This window comes from Vigna unguiculata, chromosome 2 (assembly GCF_037176805.1).
Source record: "Vigna unguiculata cultivar grain cowpea cultivar isolate G323 ecotype 2 chromosome 2, ASM3717680v1, whole genome shotgun sequence".
Lineage (NCBI taxonomy): Eukaryota > Viridiplantae > Streptophyta > Magnoliopsida > Fabales > Fabaceae > Vigna > Vigna unguiculata.
Window position 1 is genome coordinate 26,044,407 of NC_140793.1, and position 22,935 is coordinate 26,067,341.

Consider the following 22,935-nt stretch of genomic DNA (forward strand, 5'->3'; position numbering starts at 1 on the left):
TGGTCCTCTTTATTTAGAAAATGTTTTATAACTAAATCCAGACAGCTAATTAGAGAGAGATAATCTCTTGATATTCTGTAACTAATTTATCGTTAATCTCTAGTTAAGCCCTCGCTAATTGAAATCATAAAATTTGATAACTTATAGCTAATTTGCAGTTACTTTCTCGTAATTTTGCTCTTATAAATTTGTAGATAATATTTGTCACAACACTACTCTCGCTAATGCGTAATTAATTTGTCACATTTTTGTTCTCACTAATCCGTAAATAATTTGTTACAATTCTATTCTTTCTTGCTAATTCGTAGTTAATTTCTTACAATTCTATTTTTTTTAATCCTTAGCTAATCGCTCACAAATATTATTTTGTTAATTACAACTACTTCATAGTTATTCACTCTCTAATACATGAATATATCAACAAAAAGTAGTATATCAACACAATTAAAATAGAAACAATGTTTTTTTATTCTTTTAGGCGCATCTTCATTCTTATTTATTTAAAGGAGACAACAATTCTCTCTTATAAAATTTCATTTGCACTTACATTTGTTTGTTTATAACTTCATTTGCGATTGCATTAATACTTGCATATCATTTTGTGTTTGCATTTGTGTAGCACCAAACACCTTATTAGATGTCAAATTAAAATTTTGCGTATCACATTGATCCAATGGTCTATATGAGTAATTTTTACCTTCTTCAATCCTCAAAATAGATATAATTGACTCAAAACATCCTTAGATAGTATCATTCGATCAATTTGATAACATTATAACTCGAATTTTAGAAATTTGCACATACAAAATAATCCCAAAGTCTCGATCAACATAGACCAAAAATGATCTCAATAAGATTTCATTAACATAATAATTACTCACCAATTATAAACAAAATAAGCCATTGCGTAACAAATCGCAAAACAACTGAGAAATCATTAAATTCAACCACTTCCACAAATCATAATAGATTACGACTTGACCAAAATAAAAATAATAGGCTTCCTTTACCTAGAGTAGGAGTAGAAACCCCTGACTCAAAGGTTACTCCTAAAACTCTAGTTCTTACGGGATACTCTAACTACACAAAGAAAAGTTCTATCAAATACAAGAACACGTCTTCATAATCACAAACAAACAAAGATTCACCTTAAGTTATTTTGAGTCACATGCATGTACCAAAGAGTCACATGCAACTCAAAACAATACACTAACTCAAAAAGAAGCAAAAAGTTAACTTACTCCCTTTTAAATTCTAACTAGTTGGATGTGTAGAGCTCTTTGCAGGGATTTCTCCTACAGTATCTGATCTTCTAACATATGAAGGATAGGGTAAAATATATAGAGACAAGGTAGAGAGAGATTTTAGAAAAAAGTTATAGAGAAACCATGGTTTTTATAGAATAAAATTCAATTAATAGAAAAATCTATTTGTATAACGTTTTAAATAATAAAATAATCAAGTGTTACCTTAGTACTAAAAAACTCATATTTCCTTTCAATTTTGTTTTGAAACTTTTTTCGTGGAAATTACTTACAAATTTTGTTGTAAAATAAATTGTAAGAAATTTCTACTAATTTTTTTGCAAAATATTTTGTATAAAATATTTTGCAAAAAATTTTGTAAGAAATACTAATGAATTTTATAATTTTATAAAAAGTAATTATTTACAAAGAAATTACTTGTCAATTAAAATTCTTAAAAAAATGACAAAAAAATAATTTTTTGCAAAATATTTTAATAAATGCAAGAAAAAATTCATGTAATATAAAAAAAATTTGTAATACCTCTTAAAAACTACTACTACTCTTTACTATTTTCTTAGTCTTTATACTAAAACATGTATGTAAAACACGAATTCTCGCGGTCAATATTAACTTACTTAAATAAAACACAGTCGAATAAATTGCTAAAATCAATATGAAATAAAATGAGAGAGTTAACAAAACAGAATATACAGCAAATGATAAGTTATCAAATAGAAAGAGTAATTATAAAAAAAAAAAAAAAAAGAGTTATCAAATAGTCATTCCCTTTTCTTTATCTTCTTCTATCTCTTCTCTTCTTTAGTTTTATACAAATCGCAGCTTGTATTCACGTTTTTTCTTCCTTTTTTTTCCCTCTCCCTAAATCAATTATTCTATCAATGTTTTTGACTTCAATTCTGATCTTCATCTTCATAATCAGATTTTATATTGTAAATGATAGTGAGTTAAAGAGTAAATATATCTGATTGAATTTTAAAACATAGTAAATTTATTTTTCTTTATAATCTCTATTTTTTTTTATTAATTGCCATCAACTATTTGATGGAGAAATATTTGAGCTATTTTCAATCGTGTTTTGCCATTAATTGCTCCATCTAATATGTTTGGCAGCCTAACTTTTTAATCTATCAAATAATAACTTTAAGTGGCTTTCAAACAAGCCTTCCTCGCTTAAATTATAAGGTTAAAAATTTTTTTATTTTTTATTTTTTAATGTAAATTTGAAATTTTTTTCTTGTCCTTGATCCTTAAACATTAAAAATAAATAAATATTTTTTTTAATCCAATTATGTTAAATATTTTTTATATGTTAAACAAAATTTTAAATTGATATTTGAATTATTCCAATTCAAATATTAATCTATAATATCTTTTAACACTTACTTTTTTTTTCTGTATTCATTCAACTTTAAATTTAAGACAAAAATATATTAAAATTCAACAAGTTTATGGACACAAATATGTTTAAGTATCTTTGCAACATTTTTTTCCCTTCAATCTGACATTTTTCTCAGTTTTCAATGAGTCCAACAAAGAGTTTCACAATTTTACATTTCACCAGTAATTTGTTTATTAAATTATAATTATTTTATTTATAAATTAAGTAAAATATACAAATTAAGAGATTCATTTATACTTTTATTTTTCGAAATACTTTTTAATAATATAAGTACACAAAAAATGTTTAATGAATTTTTATATAATATTTATTTTGTAGGCGTGGTAAAGGTGAGGAATTTATATTTGGATTAATGGAAAGTTGAAAAATTGATATGAAATTAAAGTAGTGATTGAATTTGTTTGATTTGGTTACTTTAAGAGAATACAAATCAAAGAGAGATAGTGTAAGTAAATAAAATTGAATTAGAAAGAGTTTTTCAGAAACAAAAAGCGAAAAAAGATGAAAATTAGAAAGCTTGTGCGAGTAAAACAAAATGCAAGAATCCTACTTATATTAAATTTTTTTGTAGTGTTAAAAACACTATATGACGTTAAAAAAATACTAGATTTTAATTTATTTTATATTGTAAACATTTTTTAATTAAGAGAATATAAACAGTTACATTAAAAGTTTAGTATATTCTAATTTATTTTATATTTTTATGTAAAAAACCATAAGAACGTTAGCTTTAATAACCAACTGGTGCTTGATGATAAAAAGAAAATTATTGTTAATAATATAACATAACATATTACTATTTTAAATTAAAATAATTAAAATATTAATATAATTAGTTGTCTAAGCAGTAGTTTTTTTTTTTTAATGAAAGGATGAGATATCAAATTTTGGGTTAAAAAAAAGCTCGAATGAGGTGGTCATGGGATCATTCACATCTATAGATCTTGTTGACCAACTTGCCTCCATTTCTCAAACCCACAATAACTTCAACACTCGCAGAAATTAAATTACAGCAACACTTATAACAATTATTTTAAAAAAATATACATTAATTGTTTATAAATTTTTGACAATATAAGAGCTTTTACTCTTCTAAATGTTTAAATAATATACTTTGTTTCTTAATAGTAGACAGCAAATGATTCAAATTGAAAGCTTGTCGTGAGTAAACAAAGCAAATGTGTTGCAGTAGTGCCCTTAACAAAACCCGCAGAAAGAAAGCTAATTAATTGTGCTCATTTGTTAAAAATAACAAAAAATTGTGTTCATTTTTCTCCGGAGTTGCTTTCACTCTGAGGAGTATACCCAAGCAAGCTAAGCAGCCACCAGTGCTCTTTCCTAGTATTTTAGTGAGAGGAAAAACTTTATCAGGCAAATGGCCTCATCACCTATTTCAATTGTGAGATAAAACATTCAAGACTAAAAGAATATCAACAAATCGATAAGAAGTAACAATTTATCCAGGATTGTCAGTGGATACCAGGTTATCTTCTCTGTCTCCATTGCCATTTACTCCATTCAATTCAAATGATTTTTATATCAAACAAACAACATTCATCTGCGTAAGGAGAAATTTGGGCATTATCAAGAATATTGGATCACCAATGGGAAACATCCCAAAATTGAAATCGCTGTCACTAATGAAGTTTTTTATAACAAGGCATGAATGTCCAGAAAAAGCCACCAGCACTTTGTAGACAAGACCAGCTAATACAATAATAACACAAGAACACATAAGGAATTGATAGGGCATTTTTCAAATATGCCCTGCAAATAAACTTTCTAATCATCCCCAGATATTCCCAAAAATTTTATTCTAATAGTTCTTTAGCTCACTACTGTCTTCAATTTGTGTGCTCTTCAATGCTTTCAACTTTCTGTAGCCTACATCAGTTCCAAATATCCTAATACGACAGCAAAAATGTCGTGTACCATCGTCAGTATGTCAGTTACCAAAATTTCAGGGCATTAGTGCATCACAATTTGTTAGCTAAGCCACTTTAGATTCTAACCATCATGAAACAAAAATAATTCTTTAAGAGCTACATGCTCAATACTTACCAGTCCATGTAAGTGAAAGTCGAAGAATAATTGCCAGACTTGGTGTACAGCAAACGGTGATGATAGTCGTGAAAATCAGCTCTGAAAGTGATGATACAAAGTTTAACAATAGGCAAAATAGCTGAATAAAGCAAATGGCTGGTGTGTAGTGCAGGAGAAAGAAAATTCCCACTCACCCCCCATACAACGGAAGGAAGTTCGAAAGACTCCATGGAAAATGATATCCACAATGAGCCTCAACTGTCTCGAGGACTCTCAGAACCATCCATAACCAGAGAGTTATCAAGTGGGGCCCGGTGATGGCAGGACCAAAAATGGTAGCAAACCCAAGGAAAAGTATCTCCGCAGGATGAGCATATTCAGAAGTAAGACCAAACGGTGTAGCATACCTTCACAATATTGCAAAACCCTATAGTAGTCTATGGATAAGAAATATAATAAAAGCTAAAATCCAATAACACAAAAATAAACTTACTCGTGATGGACACTGTGCACATGCTTGTATAGCCATTTTGTGTGCAATATTCTATGTCCCCAGTAGAATATAAAGTCCTCCAAAATGAAGTAAAAGATTATTTGAGTTAGAACTGTTTGCCTGCACAAAGAATCCAATCTTGGAAAATAAGCTTAATAGAAGCACATTCCAGACATATTTGCTTTTAAAGCTCCTAACACAGGACTCCTATGTTTAGAATAATGACAGTGCTCAAAAGAACCTGAATGTACCAGGACGGTAGGGGAAGACTACTCCGCATGCCCATGTATGTGAAGACGGGATATGAAAAAATCATAACAGGTAGATTGACACCAAAATGGTAAAGCAACAGGCGAACAATGCATTTCTCCTGAGCTGCAGGACTATTATTTTTTGCCTGCAAGAAAAGAAGATTAGTAACAGTAAATCTTACTCACTAATTGAACAAGGCCACAGGTACAGAAAAAAGGACCAAGAGAAAGAGGACTAATGAGAGTACTAAGTCCCATACAATAAAAGCAAGAAATTGATTGCATATAGAGACCAGGCAAAATTTAACTTCTGGTTTCTTTTCCTTAAATTATGCATATTTGCAGCTGATAAAAAAAATGTAGCTACATATTTAAAAGTGAAAATGGAAAAAAAATTATCATTTCTACCATTATCAGGGAGGTTCAATCAATACATCATCCAAATATAGCATGAACATGTCTAAGAAAATTATGTTACATATTTTGAATGAACATGTTTTGTATGAATCAGCCAATCCAACTGCGGGAGTCAACCCCAAAATGCATTGTTAGAACGTCAAAACATGTAAGACATACAAATAAGGAAAAAGAAATTGAAAACCGAAATCTCTAGGGACTTCTTCACTTGTAAAGACCTGGACAGCATTGTTCTGAGCACAAAGGAAACAATGTGAAGGGAATAATTGAAATGAATACAAGGTGCAAGGGAAGGAACACGTGTATCAAGTCAAAGCAAACAATAAACAATATCGGAGTAGTTTACTTCAGCCATGACTAATGCTCATTTTAAATAGAAAAGCAACAAAAGGCCATCTTGGAGAACAAAATGAAGAATCATCCAACACTGAGATAACAACAACCATCAACAAGAGCAGACCTGAATTTTGTAATTGCTCATCCACCCAGCCCTCTCAAGCCATATAAAGGGAAGTCCAGACAAGAAGAAAACACTCTCATGTAGAAAGAAACTTCCCAAACACGCCAGTTGAAAGTCACTGAAATGTGTGATCAAGTACTGCAGCACAAAGAGAGCGAGAGATTAAGAGAGAGAATGCTATTTCCCAAAAAGCGAAAAGGACCAGACATCAATTCTACTTTTGGTAAACAGTACAAACTATGTAACCATGCAATCTACAGGACAGCAGAGAGTCTAGAGCCAAAAGGCCAAAAAATCAACAATGCAAGAGAAATGACGTCCGTGAACATGCTAAATTATGTGTTCCAGCAAGGAAAGGTCCCTTCACTAACATTTGCTTTACACGCTAAATATTGAACATTGAAAAAATGCATTTTATATTCCAAACCTAACATGACAAGCAGGGGAATATTTCATAAGTATAAGCCGATTACCAAACTCTTTCAGTAATTAACACATACGCATCTAAAAATCAAACAGGGCACTGGATACGTCAACACAGTCCGCACAAACTCCAGGAATCTATTTCACGTGGCGATAACGAAGAGGCAACACAAATCAGGAGCAGTAAGTGAAAAGCATAATTTAAAAGATGAAATACTCTACAATGATCTACAGGAACAATTGAAGTTCCAAATACAGCAATGAGGCATCATTAGGCATAGTATCATGAACACAATCAATCAATAAATCAATCAATCAAGCAATAAAGCAACGTTTATGATTCCTAAATAAAGCCAATAATGTACATGCTCTCCTCATCTACATCAAGAAACAGAGAAGAAGCATGGATTAAATCAAAGGACGAATCCTTCGGTGGAATTGGAAAACTATCGGAAGCACAAAAAGCGGCGACAATTAAAGAGAATGAAAAGGGAGAACCTGCCAGCCAGATTCAAGAAGAGAAGCCATAGACGAGAGGCGATGAGAGAGAAAGCGAGAGAAAGCGAGAGATAGAGAGAGAAAGAGAGATTTGTGAGAAGGCAATGTCTGTGTGCGTGCTAGAAAGTGAAAGAGAGAGAGAGGGAGAGAGAGGGAGAGAGTGGGAAAGAGTGGATGCAGAGTTGCTTTGTGGTGTGTGAGGTTGCGGTGTGTGTATAAATGAGAAGAGAGAAAAAGGCCACAGAACAGAACCAAACAAGTGAAGACAGACTGTAATAACCAATAATCATGCCACCTTGTAAATTACATTTTTAATACTTTCTTTTTACACTTACACACTATTTATAAATTAGTTAATGTAAACATTAATTTTATCTTATTACAAAATTACACAGTATTTATAAATTAGTTAATGTAAACACTAATTTTATCTTATTAAAAAATTGATTTCATTTACCTATTTTTAAAAAAATGTTATAAAAGGTTTAAGAAAATTGTAATTGTGAGTTATGTTTTAAATTTGTAATAAAACAAATTATTTAATAAAAAAAATGAAATTATCAAAATATATGGACAGAAATTGAAAGAATGGTAGTTTAATATATCTTTATTGCCAATGACGAAGATAGTATGTGAAAAACATATCTTATTTCGGAAATATCTATATTAGTATGGGAAGTGAAAGTTTGACTATTGAACTTGTGTATTTTAGTTCAGTTATAATATGGTAGGAAAAAATAATTTTTTTTTCTTTATTAAGACATAAATATAATTATTTCTATTTCTCAATTGGATCTTATAAAGTTTAGTTTAAAGCTTATATATTTCTATTTCTCAATTGGATCTTATAAAGTTTAGTTTAAAGCTAATATTTAGATAAGTTGTCGAGATTAAAATTTATAGATAAATATGTGGGTTTATATATATATTTAAAGCTTGTTTTTGTTATTTATGTAGAAATATTATCTAATTTTAAATTTATAGTATGTGATTGATCGGTTTAAGGCTAAAATGAAAAAAGATTCATTAATATCATTAATATAAAAAATAATTATATAAGTAACCTTAAAAATTTATAAAAAGGAAATAGAAGGGTAATAAAGTTAACATTTTTAGACAGGCTTGATTAAATTAGTTATTATTTCTCTAATTTTATTATTTTTATCTTTCTTCAAAGTCTCAAGAACACTGAGAAAAAAAAATTAGAAAAAGTCAAAGACAATTTCTATAGGAGTGGAGGACACAAGAAAAGAAAATAGCATGAATGAAATGGTCAACAATTTATAGACCGTAGAATTAGGAGGATTATGGATAAAAGATTTGCAAAGTTTTAAGGAGATATTACTTGTAAAGTGGGAATAGAGATATGCAATAAAAAACGAAAGTTTGTGGTGTGAAAGAGTATAATAGAATTTAAATATGGAGATCGGAGAGAATTAAATCAACCCAAATATTAATGTGGAAGGATTTGAAAAAAACATTAGGGTTGCGGGTTCGAACATAGTTTGACAACAATATCACATGCAGTACATAGGAACGAAAACATTAACTAAATTCTGGCATATAGATGGAATACAAATACAAAATTATCCTTTGCTTAAAAGTAGGCTATAGAATACTTCAAATCTTAATATAACAACAATGTCAAATACTGGAATTTGGAATAATAGTGGAGGAGGGAATGACTTGAGTGAGAATTGCTTCAAGTTGAATTATTTAGGAATAAATTAATAAGGTATTTACCAAAAATACAATACCAAGACTATTGGATATAAAAAGGAGAAGACACAAATTTTTTAGTTACTATGGAGAATAAATTTCAACACCTAATGTAAAACACTTCATTTGATAATTATAGTACTAATCTAATAAATGGACAAGTCTCAAGACAGTTGAACATAATTATATCACACAAAATTTCATCTATTCTACATGCCTGGAATAATAATAATGGAAACATTCTTTGGAAAACCATGTGGATAATAATAAAGAGATACATATAGGACCATAGAAATAATGTGTTATTTGGGAATGCCATAATTGGTGGGAGAAAATATTCAAAATTGCTCAATTGAATGCCTGAACATTGATCAGAAACAAATATAAAAATGCTTTCTGACTGGTGTATTTATCCAATGACATGTATTATAAACATACAAAAGTGAAGGGTTGGATTGATGTGTTGCATTGATTTGATTTGATTCTAATATACAGAATTTATGGTGAAAAAGTATTGGTTGTTGCTGGTCTTTTATTTTTGATGTGCAGTATAAAAGGTTGTGGTCACACTCAACACATAAAATACAAGAAAGCAGAAAGATTTAAAATATCAATAGAGACAAAGAGAATGTTCAATTTTCTAATTCAATTTTTGTATATACTCAATTTTTAAGCTTTTTTAATAGAGTTATTTGGATAGACAAATGTAAGATTTTTTTGGATCAAATATCATCTTTATTTTTTATGTGTGGAGTTTTTTAAAGTACATTATTGTACTAATTTTTTTATATTCGGGTTGATGTGCCAAATACATATTTATATTTATAATAAAAAAAATTATAAGACAATTTTATTGAGTTACGTTAAGTACTAAAGTCAAATTCTAATAAATATTAAAAATAGTAACAATAAAATTATTTAAAACTCTTATAATAAAAATTCTATGAGAATTTAATTTTTTGAATAATTAGTAATTAAGAGAATAAATTTTTTTTTTATTATAATTCAATTATTAAAACAAATTATAAATATATTGTTATCTTATCTCACAATTAATTCACCTGATAAAGTTTTTAATTTTATTAAAAATTAATATTTTGTAATGACATAAATTTATCATAAAACACTCCAAAATTATTCACAATATATCTGTCATTGAGAAAAAAATTTATAATGAAAAATATGATTTCATTATAAACAGTAAGGCCAAAATGTTTGGATGAAGGAGAGAAGGAGAAAAAATAAATGAAAGAAAGGAAGTGGAATGGAATACAGAGTTGCTTGGATTAAGAGCAAAAATGAGTAGAAAATTTGTAATAGATGTAATAAAATAAATTTTTAGTATATGTATAAACAATAATTTTTAAAATAAGTTTATAAAAATAATATGATATAAAAGTAATTTTCAAATATAAATTAGAGATATAATAAATTATAAGTTAAAATAGAAATTATTATTAAATTTGGTAAATAAAAAATAATAATTTAAAATAAAATAATTTTACAACTTATTAAAATTTAAATTAAATTTTTATTATTATTTTAATTAAATATTTAATTATAATTATTAATAAAATGTTAACATATAAATTGATTACAATTTTATTCATAATCAATTATATATAAATTCAACCACATTCCATTGATTTGTTCTAATTTTTAATGACTTGAACTCTCTTCCCTTTCCATATTTTCATGCTTAAAGTTGAATAAAAAAAAATAGAGTTTTGATATCTTAAGAATATAATGTAATAATCTTTCCAAGTAGTGAATTCTTATTGTTCAATTCTTTTTTTAATGTTACATTTTATTATTATTTTTCTTGTCTTAAATAAACCCGTTAGCCCATAGCATCTTGCATAACATGGCTTCATTTGGGCAAAGAGGAATAAGGAGTGTTTTTTTTCAAGAGAAAAGTATAATCATTTTGTTGTTACTTTTGTTATTATAAAATAAATTTTTCTATTAGTCAAAAGAGACATAAACATGACTCTACTGCATGCTTGAGTATTTGAACAAAAGTAAAATAAAGGGTTTAGTGTGGTTATATTGGACGCTTTAAAGAATTCTAAATAATGTTTTAACAATTATTAAACCTCATATTGCTTAACTTTTTTCCTCAAGACTATATTTGTTGAGTGAATTTATTTTATGTATAAATTTGATGGGATGAATTTATGGGTGCAGATGATGTTCTTATGCATTTATTTATGAGAGAACAAAGGAACAAATTTGCAGGATATCTTTAAAATCTCATCTCACAAAAATTGAAAAGATTGATAAATATTTAATATGTATTTTATATTACTGTTCATGATATATATATATATATATATATATATATATATTAAATATAATATTAATAAAAATAATAGTGTACTAATTTTTACTATAAAATTAAAATAGTAATTTACATTTTAATTTATTAAAACTTTTTTTCATTATTATATTAATTATTTATAAATTTTTACATTTTTCATTCCTATCTATTAATTATTACATCTAAATCCCTTAAAAAATAATTACTAAACGAATTAATTCTCTCACTCTATCACTCCATCGTATCCATCTATTAGATGATAACACCTAGTGAATTTATTCTTCTTTCATTAAATTATCAATTCATTTAGGGTTATTAAATCAACATTAGATTTTGTGTCCTTCAGCTTGACAGTGACAGAGTGATAACTATTATTGATCAATATTATTATTTTATTAAAAAAAATATATAAATATTTTCTTAATTTTATTCAATTAGAGATAACGATAAAAAATAATAATTATGAAAAATACTTAAATAAAAGTAAATCATGTTTTAAATATTTAATACAGAACGAAATTTTTTAATAAAATTTTAATTAAAGATACACACATTAAAAATTCTTAAAATTTAATTAATTCTGAAAAAGTTAGTCAATTATTCAATTTTTTTCTTTTTAAGAGCGAGAATTTTGGTATAAGGTAATTGTCGTTATGAACCTTGTCTTAAGGTAGCTTTATATTGATTTTAATTAAAATAAATTATTTTAGATTAAATAAATAAATATTAAAATAATCTATTATCTTAACCAATTTAAAAATTAGTTTTTTATTAAATATGTTTTTGTCTTTAAATTAAATTATAAAATGTTTGTTCTTTATATTTCATGAAAAAATTGTAAAATATTATCTCAACAAAAACATTTAGAAGTTATATTATATAATTTACTATCGAAGTTTATTTATTATGTTAAAGACATTATAAATTTCTTTTATTGCCTACAAAAATACTCTACATTTCATTTGTTGGAGTAATGTTTTAAATGGTTTTTATTAAAAATAAAACACAATTTTTTATAATAATTTACAAAGTAAAAAATATATTTAATATTTTTAATTGAATAATATATGTGTGTCCTTTTGCCACCAATAAATATTCTCTAGTTTGTATCGACAACACAATGATTTGAAATTTTGTGACACATAAGCTCAGAATGACAGAGCATGCAGTGTGACAGTCACGGATGTACAGAAAAAATCTTAATAGTCTGAATGAGGAATCTTTTTATAAAGTTAATGAAATAAAACCTTTTTCATTTACAAATGCTAAAACAGGAGGCGATTTCATCCTCTTTCACCAACCTAATATATTCTCATCTGCTGGTTTGGTCATGTGTTCTTGAACATTAACTAAGCCAATTCAGTAATTTAATGTTCTTTCAATAATTAATTAATTAGGATATATAAGTTACAATACATCAGGTTGAATTAGCATACGTTGTGGTCTTGACCGGGTGTGACTTTAGTTTTAGACATTCTTTTCGTTCTAAGAGTCACGGATCTTTTATAATTATTTCAGGGGATAAGAATTTTATTTAGATGTATACATTTTTTTTGATAACGTATTTAAAAGTAATAGTTTAAATTATATATTAGTTTATATAAATATAAAAATTGAGATCTTATTTAATAATATATAAATATAAAAATATCAATAAGACATTTATAATCTTTTTGTAATTTTCAGTATGTTTTTTATAACTTTTATTTAAGAGTTATTTTATTTGTGTATTGTGAAATTAATGTTAGAATCATTCCCATAAAGAAGTTAAGCTATTTAAAAAAAATAATAAAGTTAGAATTAATTTACTTTATTTCTAATCTAAGTTTATCACATTGAAAAGCTCGTGATAAAAGAAAATTTTGCATTTGTCAAATTGATGCCAAATGGATGAAAGTAAAAATATATAATAACAAAATATATTAATTATATATTAATTTGTATAAGTATTAAAAAAAGTGGGGGGCCATCACCCCTCTGTTATGTAGAGAAAATCCGTCTTTGCATTTTAACCTCATACGGACAAAAAGAATTTATATACGGAAAAGATTAGGTTAAAATATCTTTTGTTCTACTTTTTGTTAAGTTTTATTAAATAATATTAATTTTGATTTTGTGTTCAAATAGGTTATAATTTTCGTCGATGTTATTCAATTGGGTTCTTTTTTGTTAACACCGTTTAAATATTATATGTCATAAATAGTGACTGTCACGTGTCACTTCGTAATTTTTTTGAATTTTTCTTTTGAATTTTTTTTTGAATTTCTTTTTGAATTTTCACGCGTCAACTCAGTAGCGTGTCATGTGTCAAAGTCAATGTTCTATATCCAATTTGGTCCCTATATTTGTTATTTTGGTTCAATTTAGTCCCAATTTTGTTTGAAATTGACCAATTTTGTCCCTATTGAAGATGTGACCAAATTTAATTTTTATATCAAAGTTACAATGATGTGAATTTTAATATATTATATAAAAATATTTAATAAAAAATGTGAATTTTAATATAAAAATTAAATTTGGTTTCGATTTGGAGAGGGACCAAATTGGTTCATGTTAACAAATATTAGAACTAAATTTAACAAAAATAACAAATATAGGGACCAAATTGAATATAGAACATTGACTTTGACACGTGGCACGTTGTTGGGTTGACATGTGGACATTTAAAAAATTTAAAAAAATTTAAAAAAATTCAAAGAATAAAAAAAAATTCAAAAAAATCACGAAGTGACACATGGCAGTCACTGTTTATGGTCGTTAATGATTTAAATAGTGTTAGCAAAAATTGACCCAATTGAACAAAATTGACAAAAATTAGGACCTATTTGAACACACAACCAAAATTAGAACTTATTTGACAAAAATTAACAAAAATTGGGACTAAAAAGATATTTTAACAAAAAGACTAAAATAGCAACAAAAGTCTGGTGAGAAGTTAAGATAGATAGCATTTGATCAAGCCCAACTTAAGTGGGTCACTCGGGTTGAGTTTGGCTCAAATTTTGTCCAAGTCAAACCATGGTTGATAGACATCATACCATGTTAAGTTGAATTGAGTCAGGTCCACAAAAGGTCGAGTGGAGTTGGATACATTTAGTGATGGAACTTGGACAAAAAATTGAGAGGTATTGAATTAGACTTTTTTACTTAAATTAGTTTTTTTAATTAAAAAAATCTTCATTTCGTCTACTCAAAATATACACATATGATAGCAGAATCCAAAAAGATATGACTATCATTCACTATCATATTATCATATATAAGGATAGTACGGGTAGTACCCCCTATCCTACTTGAAGAATAAATATTCGTCACGTACCTATCTCTATATTTGTGCCAAACAATTAGAAGAAATAAAAAATAAAAACCGTGTAGTAATTGAGGGTGACAATGTAGGTTTGGCCTAGCGGGCCAACCCATAGTTCTGCAAAAAAAAACACGGGACGGACTAGGATATTCAACCCGTTGGCCCACAGAAGCCCGCAACCCACGCAGGCCAACCCACATAAAATTAAAAAAAATTCATGAACGTTCCAAATTCTTGTATGACTAGAAAAAAAAGTATTATGTATTTTTGAATGTACTAGAATTTGAAGAATAAATCGTATATGTCAAAGTACGAATATGAATATTAAAAAAACAAAAGATGAGTCGCTTCGCAGACCCGCACTTATGCAGGACGAGCTAATCCGACTCGCATTTTACGGGCCAAGTGCGAGCCAAGCCTAAACGGATAGGACCAACCCGCATCATCAACCCTAGTAGTAATATATATATATATATATATATATATATATATATATATATATATATATATATATATATATATATATATATATATATAATATTACTTAATTAAGTATGAATATTTTAATAATTTAAACGAGGACAAATATTATGACAGGGACGAGGACAACGAATATGTATATCCCCATACTCGATTGAAAAAGTCGGAGATTTCCCATACCTATATCTGTGATGACAATTTTTTTTATATTTATTTATTTAATTATTATTATTTCTACAATATACTTATAAACATTTAGAGGTAAAATTATACATTGATACATAATTATACATAAAATATTCACATTTATATATATATATATATATATATATATATATATATATATATATTTACAATATTTATGCATCTTATATCTACACTGCTTAGTACATCTTATATTTCCTATACTAGAAGGGGAAAAAATATTATTTATTTACAGTTTTTTCCCTCATATGCTGACTTTCAAACAGGTGGAGGGAAAATGTTATGGATATGGTTCACTTGGACTGTTGGAGGTAAATTAAAGGTAACTCCGATTTGTCCTTCGATGACAATGGGCGCATTCGGAGCAGAGAGAAAAGTAATGGTAGAGTTTCCCATTTCCTGAAATGTTACAGAATGATTCAATGCATTGGTTTGCCATGCATTTCCCGAAAAAACAGCCACAATGTCGGCAAAGAAAGGACGATATGTTGGGAGCAACCATCTATGATATAGTTACAAATAAGGGTTGCACTTATTATGTACAACCTTATCACTCATATTTTTTTTAATAACGGTACAAACTAATAATTATGCTAAAATTTAACATATATACATATACAATGTTAATTCTTTATAACAGTGGAAACTTTGAAAATTATTTTTATAATTAAAATAATTGGTGCCTATTATTAAATGTGTAGTGTATATATATATATATATATATATATATATATATATATATATATATATATATATATATATATATATATATATATATATATATATATATATATATATATATATATAATGTTACTTTATCTTTGGATGTTACATACTCAATAAATACGGCGATTTTCTGTCGAAACGAAGATCGATTTAATCAATACCTATGAAGACGAGTTTATTTGTCATTCCTACTTTCTCACATTATTTTTTTAAATTTCGAAACAGTTCATTGAAAACATATGTATATTTTTTATTTTATTTATTCTGAATTAGGTAGTTTCAAATAAATTATAAAAATGCCAAAAAAAAAGAGATGAAAATAAATAACGAATAAAAATATTAAAAAATTAACACATGTATGTCTTATAAACAATTCGAGAAACTATTAAAAGAAATCGCACAAAGTAAAACGAATGTGTATTTAAGGATATAATAAGATGAAAAATACCTTAGACATCTAAGAACACTTTTCAAATATCAACATATATACTCAATGGTTGAGAAATAATTGTTTTAGCGAAACAAATGAGTTCTTCAAATGAAACAAAAATTAATAAAAATAAGTAAATAATTTTTTTTATATTACCTAGTAAATGAAATGTTTATGCTATTAAACACTTAAATTGAGAGTATTAAACATACTCATGTGAAAGAAAAATATACAATAAATAAAAATATTAAAAAATAATAGAAATATTCAAATATGAGATATAAATTTTTTTTAATTGACATACATCATTTTAACATAATTACATAAATGTTATGATAAGATGAAAAATATATTGGAGATGCAAATAAGTTTCATGACAAACCAATTAATTAGAAGAAATAAAAAATTGAAAAAAAGAATTATATATATATATATATATATATATATATGATTACTTAATTAATTGTGAATATTTTAATAATTTAAATGATGACAGAAATATGGCGGAGACGGATATTATGGCGGAGATATGTACATCCCCATAACCATCCCCATATCCAATTGAAAAAGTCGGGGATTTCCCATACCCATATCCATACCCAGTCAATGCAGGGATTTTTCGGTCAAAACAGGGACGAATTCGGGCAATTCGCACGGGACAGGTTTATTTGTCGTCTCTACTCTTATATGATAATATTTAGCAACTTATATATTTAGTGAAAAATAAAATAATAATCTCGACTAACATTTAAATGTATGTGGTATATTACCAGTATCTAATACTTTGAAAGATAAATTCTAGATCCTTAAAGATTAAATATTATCATTTACTTAACATGAATTTTAAAGAAAAATAATAATTCAAAATTTTAGAAAGAGTATACATAAATTTTAAGAAAGATTAAAACTCAAACATTTATAGTTATGAAAATTACAATTTACTCATTTTATAAGATTGAAAATTAGCAATTTTAATGTTTAAAAGCGTCGATGATTTCAAACTCTTATACTTGGGAAAAAAAAATATTTAAATTCTACAATTTAAAACAATATATTTTAAAGTTACATATCCAAATAATATATTTAACTATAAAACATTTTATTTTTTTCTATAAAAATGAAGTACTCTCTGAAAAACCGTCTTCCAAACGTAACAACGTAATTTTATTTTTAAATACTCACACCTTTTTAAATACTTATACGTTTTTTCAACCACTTACTCTTTTTCAACACAACTATCAATATTTTTTATACCAAAAACAAGTTTGAAGAGTGGTTTTTTTAGACCGATGGAACATTTATTTTAGAACTAAAATGTTAAAAATTACTTATTTTATATTTTTATGTAAATTATTTCATAAAATAATTCCTCTTATTTTTCTTTTTAAGAATACGCAATTTTCTTAACACCACTAATGACCCAACGAAAGAAAAAAGCACTAATGTTTCATGATAGAATTAACTATTAGCTTCGCAAGAAAGAAGCCTGGGTTAAAAAGATGTTATTGCCGCTACATTGCTTATAGTTAAGAATGAAGAAATTGAAGATTTCTAAATTCGTTTTAGTTACCATGCAGTACCTACAATGAGTCATTGAAGGGTGCACAATTTTTTTACTTCATATTACTTCCTAGCAGCATGATCCAATCCAATCACACAGAGGGGAAGAACTTGTTTAGATTGAAAGGAAGTGAGTAAAACTCTTCACTTCTTGTATCAGTCTTGAACGAGCTGAATCTGTCCCACCAATGCATGCCTCTGTCTTTACGAGTTTGATTGTCTCTGTTGTGCAATGTGGCATCCAAGAACAGTGCCAATGAACCGGCAACAAATGCTTTTGATGAAAATGGGACATTGATCATGTCGTTGAACTGCAAAAAAGGAGATGACTTTAAGTTGGTAAGTACTATGATGTTTGAATAAAAATGCAAACTCAACAGTGAAAAATGAGAGAATGAGAGAAGCTGAATACCCATCTGGCATGGGTGTGCACTGGACCATAGTTCTTAAATGCTGTGTACTCGTTGAAGTATTGTGGTATAGAGAGGCCCATGAAAATAGAGAATCCCAAGATGAATTTAGTTCTGAAGCTGTTTAAATTGCAAAACTGAAGGAAACTGAGGCCTGCAGAACCTGTGTTGAAGGAAAAATATTTGATGATGATGATGATGATAATAGGAATTTGGATTCTCTGTTGGGTTTTTCTGTGTTATTTATCTGATAATAGCAAGTACTTAATGAAAATATGACAGAAAAACCAGATTCTTGAGTTGATCATACATACCCACATAGGCAAAGAAAAGGCAATATAAAGCTGCAACTATTGGTGCTGGGATTGAAGCAAACACAGCTCCAAATTTTCCTGTGCACTCACAAATACATTTAGTACTTACATTGGTTTATCAGGGAGAGAGAACATCAAAATTGCAAGCCTAACTAACCAAGTATGGAGAAAAAGATCATGAATCCTGCTGATATTTGAACAACCCTTCGGCTACCAACTCTTGTCAAAGCTAAGAGTCCAGCATTTTCTCTGGGAAAAAGCCAAGAATAATTCTTATAAGGATTCAGGAATAATATATATTCCTACAGTGAAAATGATACCTCCAGCACATGTAAGTTTGAATAAGAATCTTACACAGAAACTGATGATCCATTCCCTGTTCCGAATATGCCAGATAACAAAATTCCTACCCCCTAATTCATAAGAAGTAGCAACTAGTGATGATGGACAAACAATGAGAAAAAAGGTACATGAAAAATCTAGAGCAAACAGAAAACCAACAAGCCATGATCATGATACATGATAACATTCATTTTAAAACATGATTTTATAATTCATGTATTACATAAAGACAAGCTAACAAATTAGGCCGGGGGAAAATTTGGAATTCATAAACCGTGTTTACCTGCCAACCAACACCACGGCTAAGAACTGACGGTGGCAATGGAGTTGCACTTGCATACCTTGAAACAGCAATAAAAGCACCGGTTGACTGCAGAAAATTGAAATGCATGAGCAACCAACAAACATTATGTAAGTACGCAACATACTGCATAGCATGATTACATTAGTTTATTTTTTTGTTTATGCCAATTTGGATGAAGTGATGGCAAATTTCTTGAAGTAAAGCTCCTAATATCTTTGAATATCTACTTATGTTTTTACAATGTTAAACTGAGGATAGCAGATAGTCTAGAAGTCATTCAATTGTTAATTACAATAACAAAAAATATAAGTAGATTATTGAGAAAATGTGAAGGCATTGCTGTCTCAACATAAGTGCTATGAATATTATAAGATTAATGAGTCAAGTGCAACAGATTGCATGCAAAATAATTGCAGGAAAGTAGGCTAATCAAATCTAAACTACAGGCTTCTGCAGAAGGGTCAAAGTTTAAGATTTCCACTGCACTTGTTCAACAGCAACAAATGTAGTTCACATGCATAAAAATAAACGAACCTCTACTAGTGCAACAAATGAAGCAGCCATCGTAGCAAAAGCTTCCCCAGCATCAAATGTAGGAGCTCCCCATTGGAATGGATATGGGATTCTTATCCTGAATTTTTTATTTTAACAGCACCAAAACTTATGAGTTAGCCAAATTAAATCCATTTTTCCTCGTCATATTTACCCCAATAAGAAAACCTTAAAACAAGTCTCAAGCATTATCAGGGGATCCAAAATATAGAGCTAGATGAAGAAGAAACTGTTTATATTGTTAAAAATCACAACACCCTTACCAAGGTGCACCAGTTATAATGCCAGCACGATCAGTTCTGCAAGTATCCTGAGTTGCCTGTGGTACATGTTTATATGCTCCACCCACAGTTAGAAGATGAGCATAAATCCACACAATTGCTACTGAGAATATAACTGCAAATCGATCACAGATAGGCTTTTGTCCTTTCATCACATGAGGAATGTACTGGACAAAGGAACACCACCACTTTAGAATATAACACTTAAATTAGAGAAAACAAAGTAAAGCAAGAAATACCATAATTTCATCTTTGGTGTGTGTTAAGTACTCAAGGTTTTTTTAAATATGTTCCAAATGATGCAAGCTAATTTAACATCATGACAATTATAGATCACCTGTGAAAATACTAATAAGATTACAATTTCTGGCAGCCCAATCTCCACACATTTTGCAAGCTAGAATTCAAGAAGAAATAACCAAGAAAGTGTAAATCATACCAATTATATAATTCATAGATGAAGGAAAGAAATTAGAAATAGTTCTTGTTGCAAATATCAGTACCACAGGAAAGCCCAACTCATAAAGTCCAAAGCCTGACAGAGTAACCAGGGGAACTGCAGAGAGAGGGCTTAAGAACCTACAAAAGTACAGCAAATTGCTCACCAAAATTATTTGCAGAATGGAAAAATTCCTATCTATCAGTGTAATTGGAATTAATCATGATCACTAACTGGGAGTTATCAAATGAAGGAGGGATTAGTACACTTCTAAAAGAATTAGAGCTAGCCCTGGTCCCATACAAGTAAAATGGAAAAATCTTTTAACATCTGAAAGTATAGTATTGCATGGATAATCTCAAAAAGTTCAATGTGACCACAAGATGGAGGGAAAAACAATTCAAGGATCTAGACAGGAACCAACCTCACTACATTGCGCCAAAGTCCACTGAATCCAACAACAATTTGGAGGGTCGAAGCAACAATAAGCGCACCCTGCGTCCCACGCATTATCCTCTCAAATCTCTGCACATTTATCACTAATCAGATAAACATGGATGATTGATGACACAGCAAAAAGGGCATAACAGTGTACTGAACCAACCTCCTGAGGATTCAGAATGTCACTGTAGCGATTAGCCAAAATTATTGAAATGGTAGTAGGCACAAAGGTGTAGGATCCTCCAATAACTACAGGTAGACGAGTCCCAAACAGTGTTTGGAACAATGTGTTCACGCCAGCTACAAACAACAGAGTCTGGATCATTTTTGCTTTGTCTTCCTGTTGAAGCACAATTGAGAACTTAGTTAGACTCAGCAACCACACAACATCATTCAAAACCATTTACTTTTTACTCTTTCTTTCTTGTCAAGACTTACGTTTCCTCCTCCCATCTGAGTAACTAGAGAGCTTGGTATCAGAACAGTTGTGCCAAGCATCACCAGATAATGTTGAAAACCAAGCAGAATCGCCTCCGCTTCATTAACATCAAAATTAATCATCTCAATGACAATGAAGGCACACTCCATATCCCAGGAAACAAAAAGGTTTTAAAAAGTGTTTTTCCAAAATAATAAAATAAAAAGCCCCACCATCAACCTCATTAGCAATGTCCCCCCATAAAAAAATGAAGAAAAAAAAAAGATCAAGTTTTTACAAAACAAAAACAAAAAGGGTCAAAGAAACAGTGAACTCACGCCAAGGAGGAGGACTAGTGATGCAGTAAGAAACATTTGGAAGTTGATCTTTCACAGGGTGTGGCTGAAGCTCTTCCGGTTTGGGTGGTGGTGCAACTCCTGCCATGCTACTGCTGGAAAAAAAATTCACAACCAAAAGGAATAAAAAAAAGGCTCTAACAAAGTAACAAACTATACCAGTTAGCAGAAAACCAGAACTTTTTTCTCCCACAGACACACATATGCAAGATAATAAATGCTAATGGTGTGGAAAACAAGATGAACACTTTCCTCTAGGGAGTGGGGGAAATGCAGGAAAGGACAATGAACAAGTTCAGCGGTGACAGACACACCTTGTCAGAAACGTTATGCAATGCAGAAAATGCAGGGAGATTTCTTGGCCCAACAAATGCAGAATGTGGAAAAAAGCAAAATGAGTCAGACTCCTCCTTCACCCCTCCTAAAGCAACAACAACCAAAACCAAATTGCTCTCTCACCAAGTGACCATTGCTTTATATTTGTAATTATATTCCAATATTCTAATCTCAATTTTTTAAAAATTATTACTACTATTGCCAGTGTTTGCATTTAACAAGTGATGAAGTTTTGGAAAAAGCATAAGCAGCTTCCACCACCTTAACCTTTAATAACCCCTGATTTAATTTTTGTATTTATTGTTTGACCACAGCAGTTAATATTTTTTTGAAAGCTTTAACTAATTAATCAGAAACTCCTAAAAACAGTCTATCTCACGCGCTTCAGTAATATAATATAACCTTTTAAAGATGTTACTAGTCTAATCTTTTAATACCAATTTTCAACATTAAAAGCAAACTTTTATAATTTCATTCATTCAATGAACTGGGGCCAGTTCAGGAAGAAAAAAAAAAAAAACTCAACAAAACACGGTGAAAATATATATATTTTTGTACTGAGACTGTTACCACAAATTTTTATATATAATATGTATTTTTCATTAAATAAATTACATAAGAAATTTTCCCATTTGACCATACTTTTTGCTTCTCTCAGCCTATTGTACCATAGTTCTGACTAGTGACGCAAATGATCAAAAGCATTGTCTTTTTCCTTGACCCAGAATTTGAAACTTAAAGTTA

The 22,935-nt window shown here is 28.7% G+C and overlaps 2 protein-coding genes across 3 annotated transcripts; both read right to left on the reverse strand.

Moving 5' to 3' along the window:
* Positions 1 to 4,260: 4,260 nt before the first annotated feature.
* On the reverse strand, positions 4,261 to 7,463 carry LOC114170147 (methylsterol monooxygenase 2-2). The gene is made up of 7 exons (XM_028055634.2): positions 7,253 to 7,463; positions 6,332 to 6,469; positions 5,455 to 5,600; positions 5,204 to 5,323; positions 4,905 to 5,117; positions 4,729 to 4,809; positions 4,261 to 4,571 (listed from the first exon to the last, which is right to left on the reverse strand). The coding sequence occupies exons 1-7, from the start codon at positions 7,280 to 7,282 to the stop codon at positions 4,484 to 4,486; spliced, it is 816 nt and encodes a 271-aa protein (XP_027911435.1). The 5' UTR covers positions 7,283 to 7,463; the 3' UTR covers positions 4,261 to 4,483.
* Positions 7,464 to 17,867: 10,404 nt separating this feature from the next.
* Positions 17,868 to 22,433, reverse strand: LOC114173173 (nucleobase-ascorbate transporter 7-like). Of its 2 annotated transcripts, none has more exons than XM_028057423.2 (15): positions 22,170 to 22,433; positions 21,838 to 21,947; positions 21,520 to 21,617; positions 21,245 to 21,421; positions 21,065 to 21,165; positions 20,705 to 20,780; positions 20,539 to 20,598; positions 20,184 to 20,368; positions 19,903 to 19,999; positions 19,348 to 19,434; positions 19,077 to 19,135; positions 18,880 to 18,971; positions 18,723 to 18,800; positions 18,411 to 18,571; positions 17,868 to 18,309 (listed from the first exon to the last, which is right to left on the reverse strand). In XM_028057423.2, exons 2-15 carry the CDS (start codon positions 21,941 to 21,943, stop codon positions 18,091 to 18,093), a joined length of 1,596 nt encoding a protein of 531 aa, XP_027913224.1. In that variant the 5' UTR covers positions 21,944 to 21,947; positions 22,170 to 22,433; the 3' UTR covers positions 17,868 to 18,090. The 2 variants fall into 2 exon arrangements, with proteins under 2 accessions (XP_027913224.1, XP_027913225.1); XM_028057424.2 differs by having other exon boundaries at positions 21,838 to 21,950; positions 22,170 to 22,315.
* Between the last annotated feature and the right edge of the window lie 502 nt (positions 22,434 to 22,935).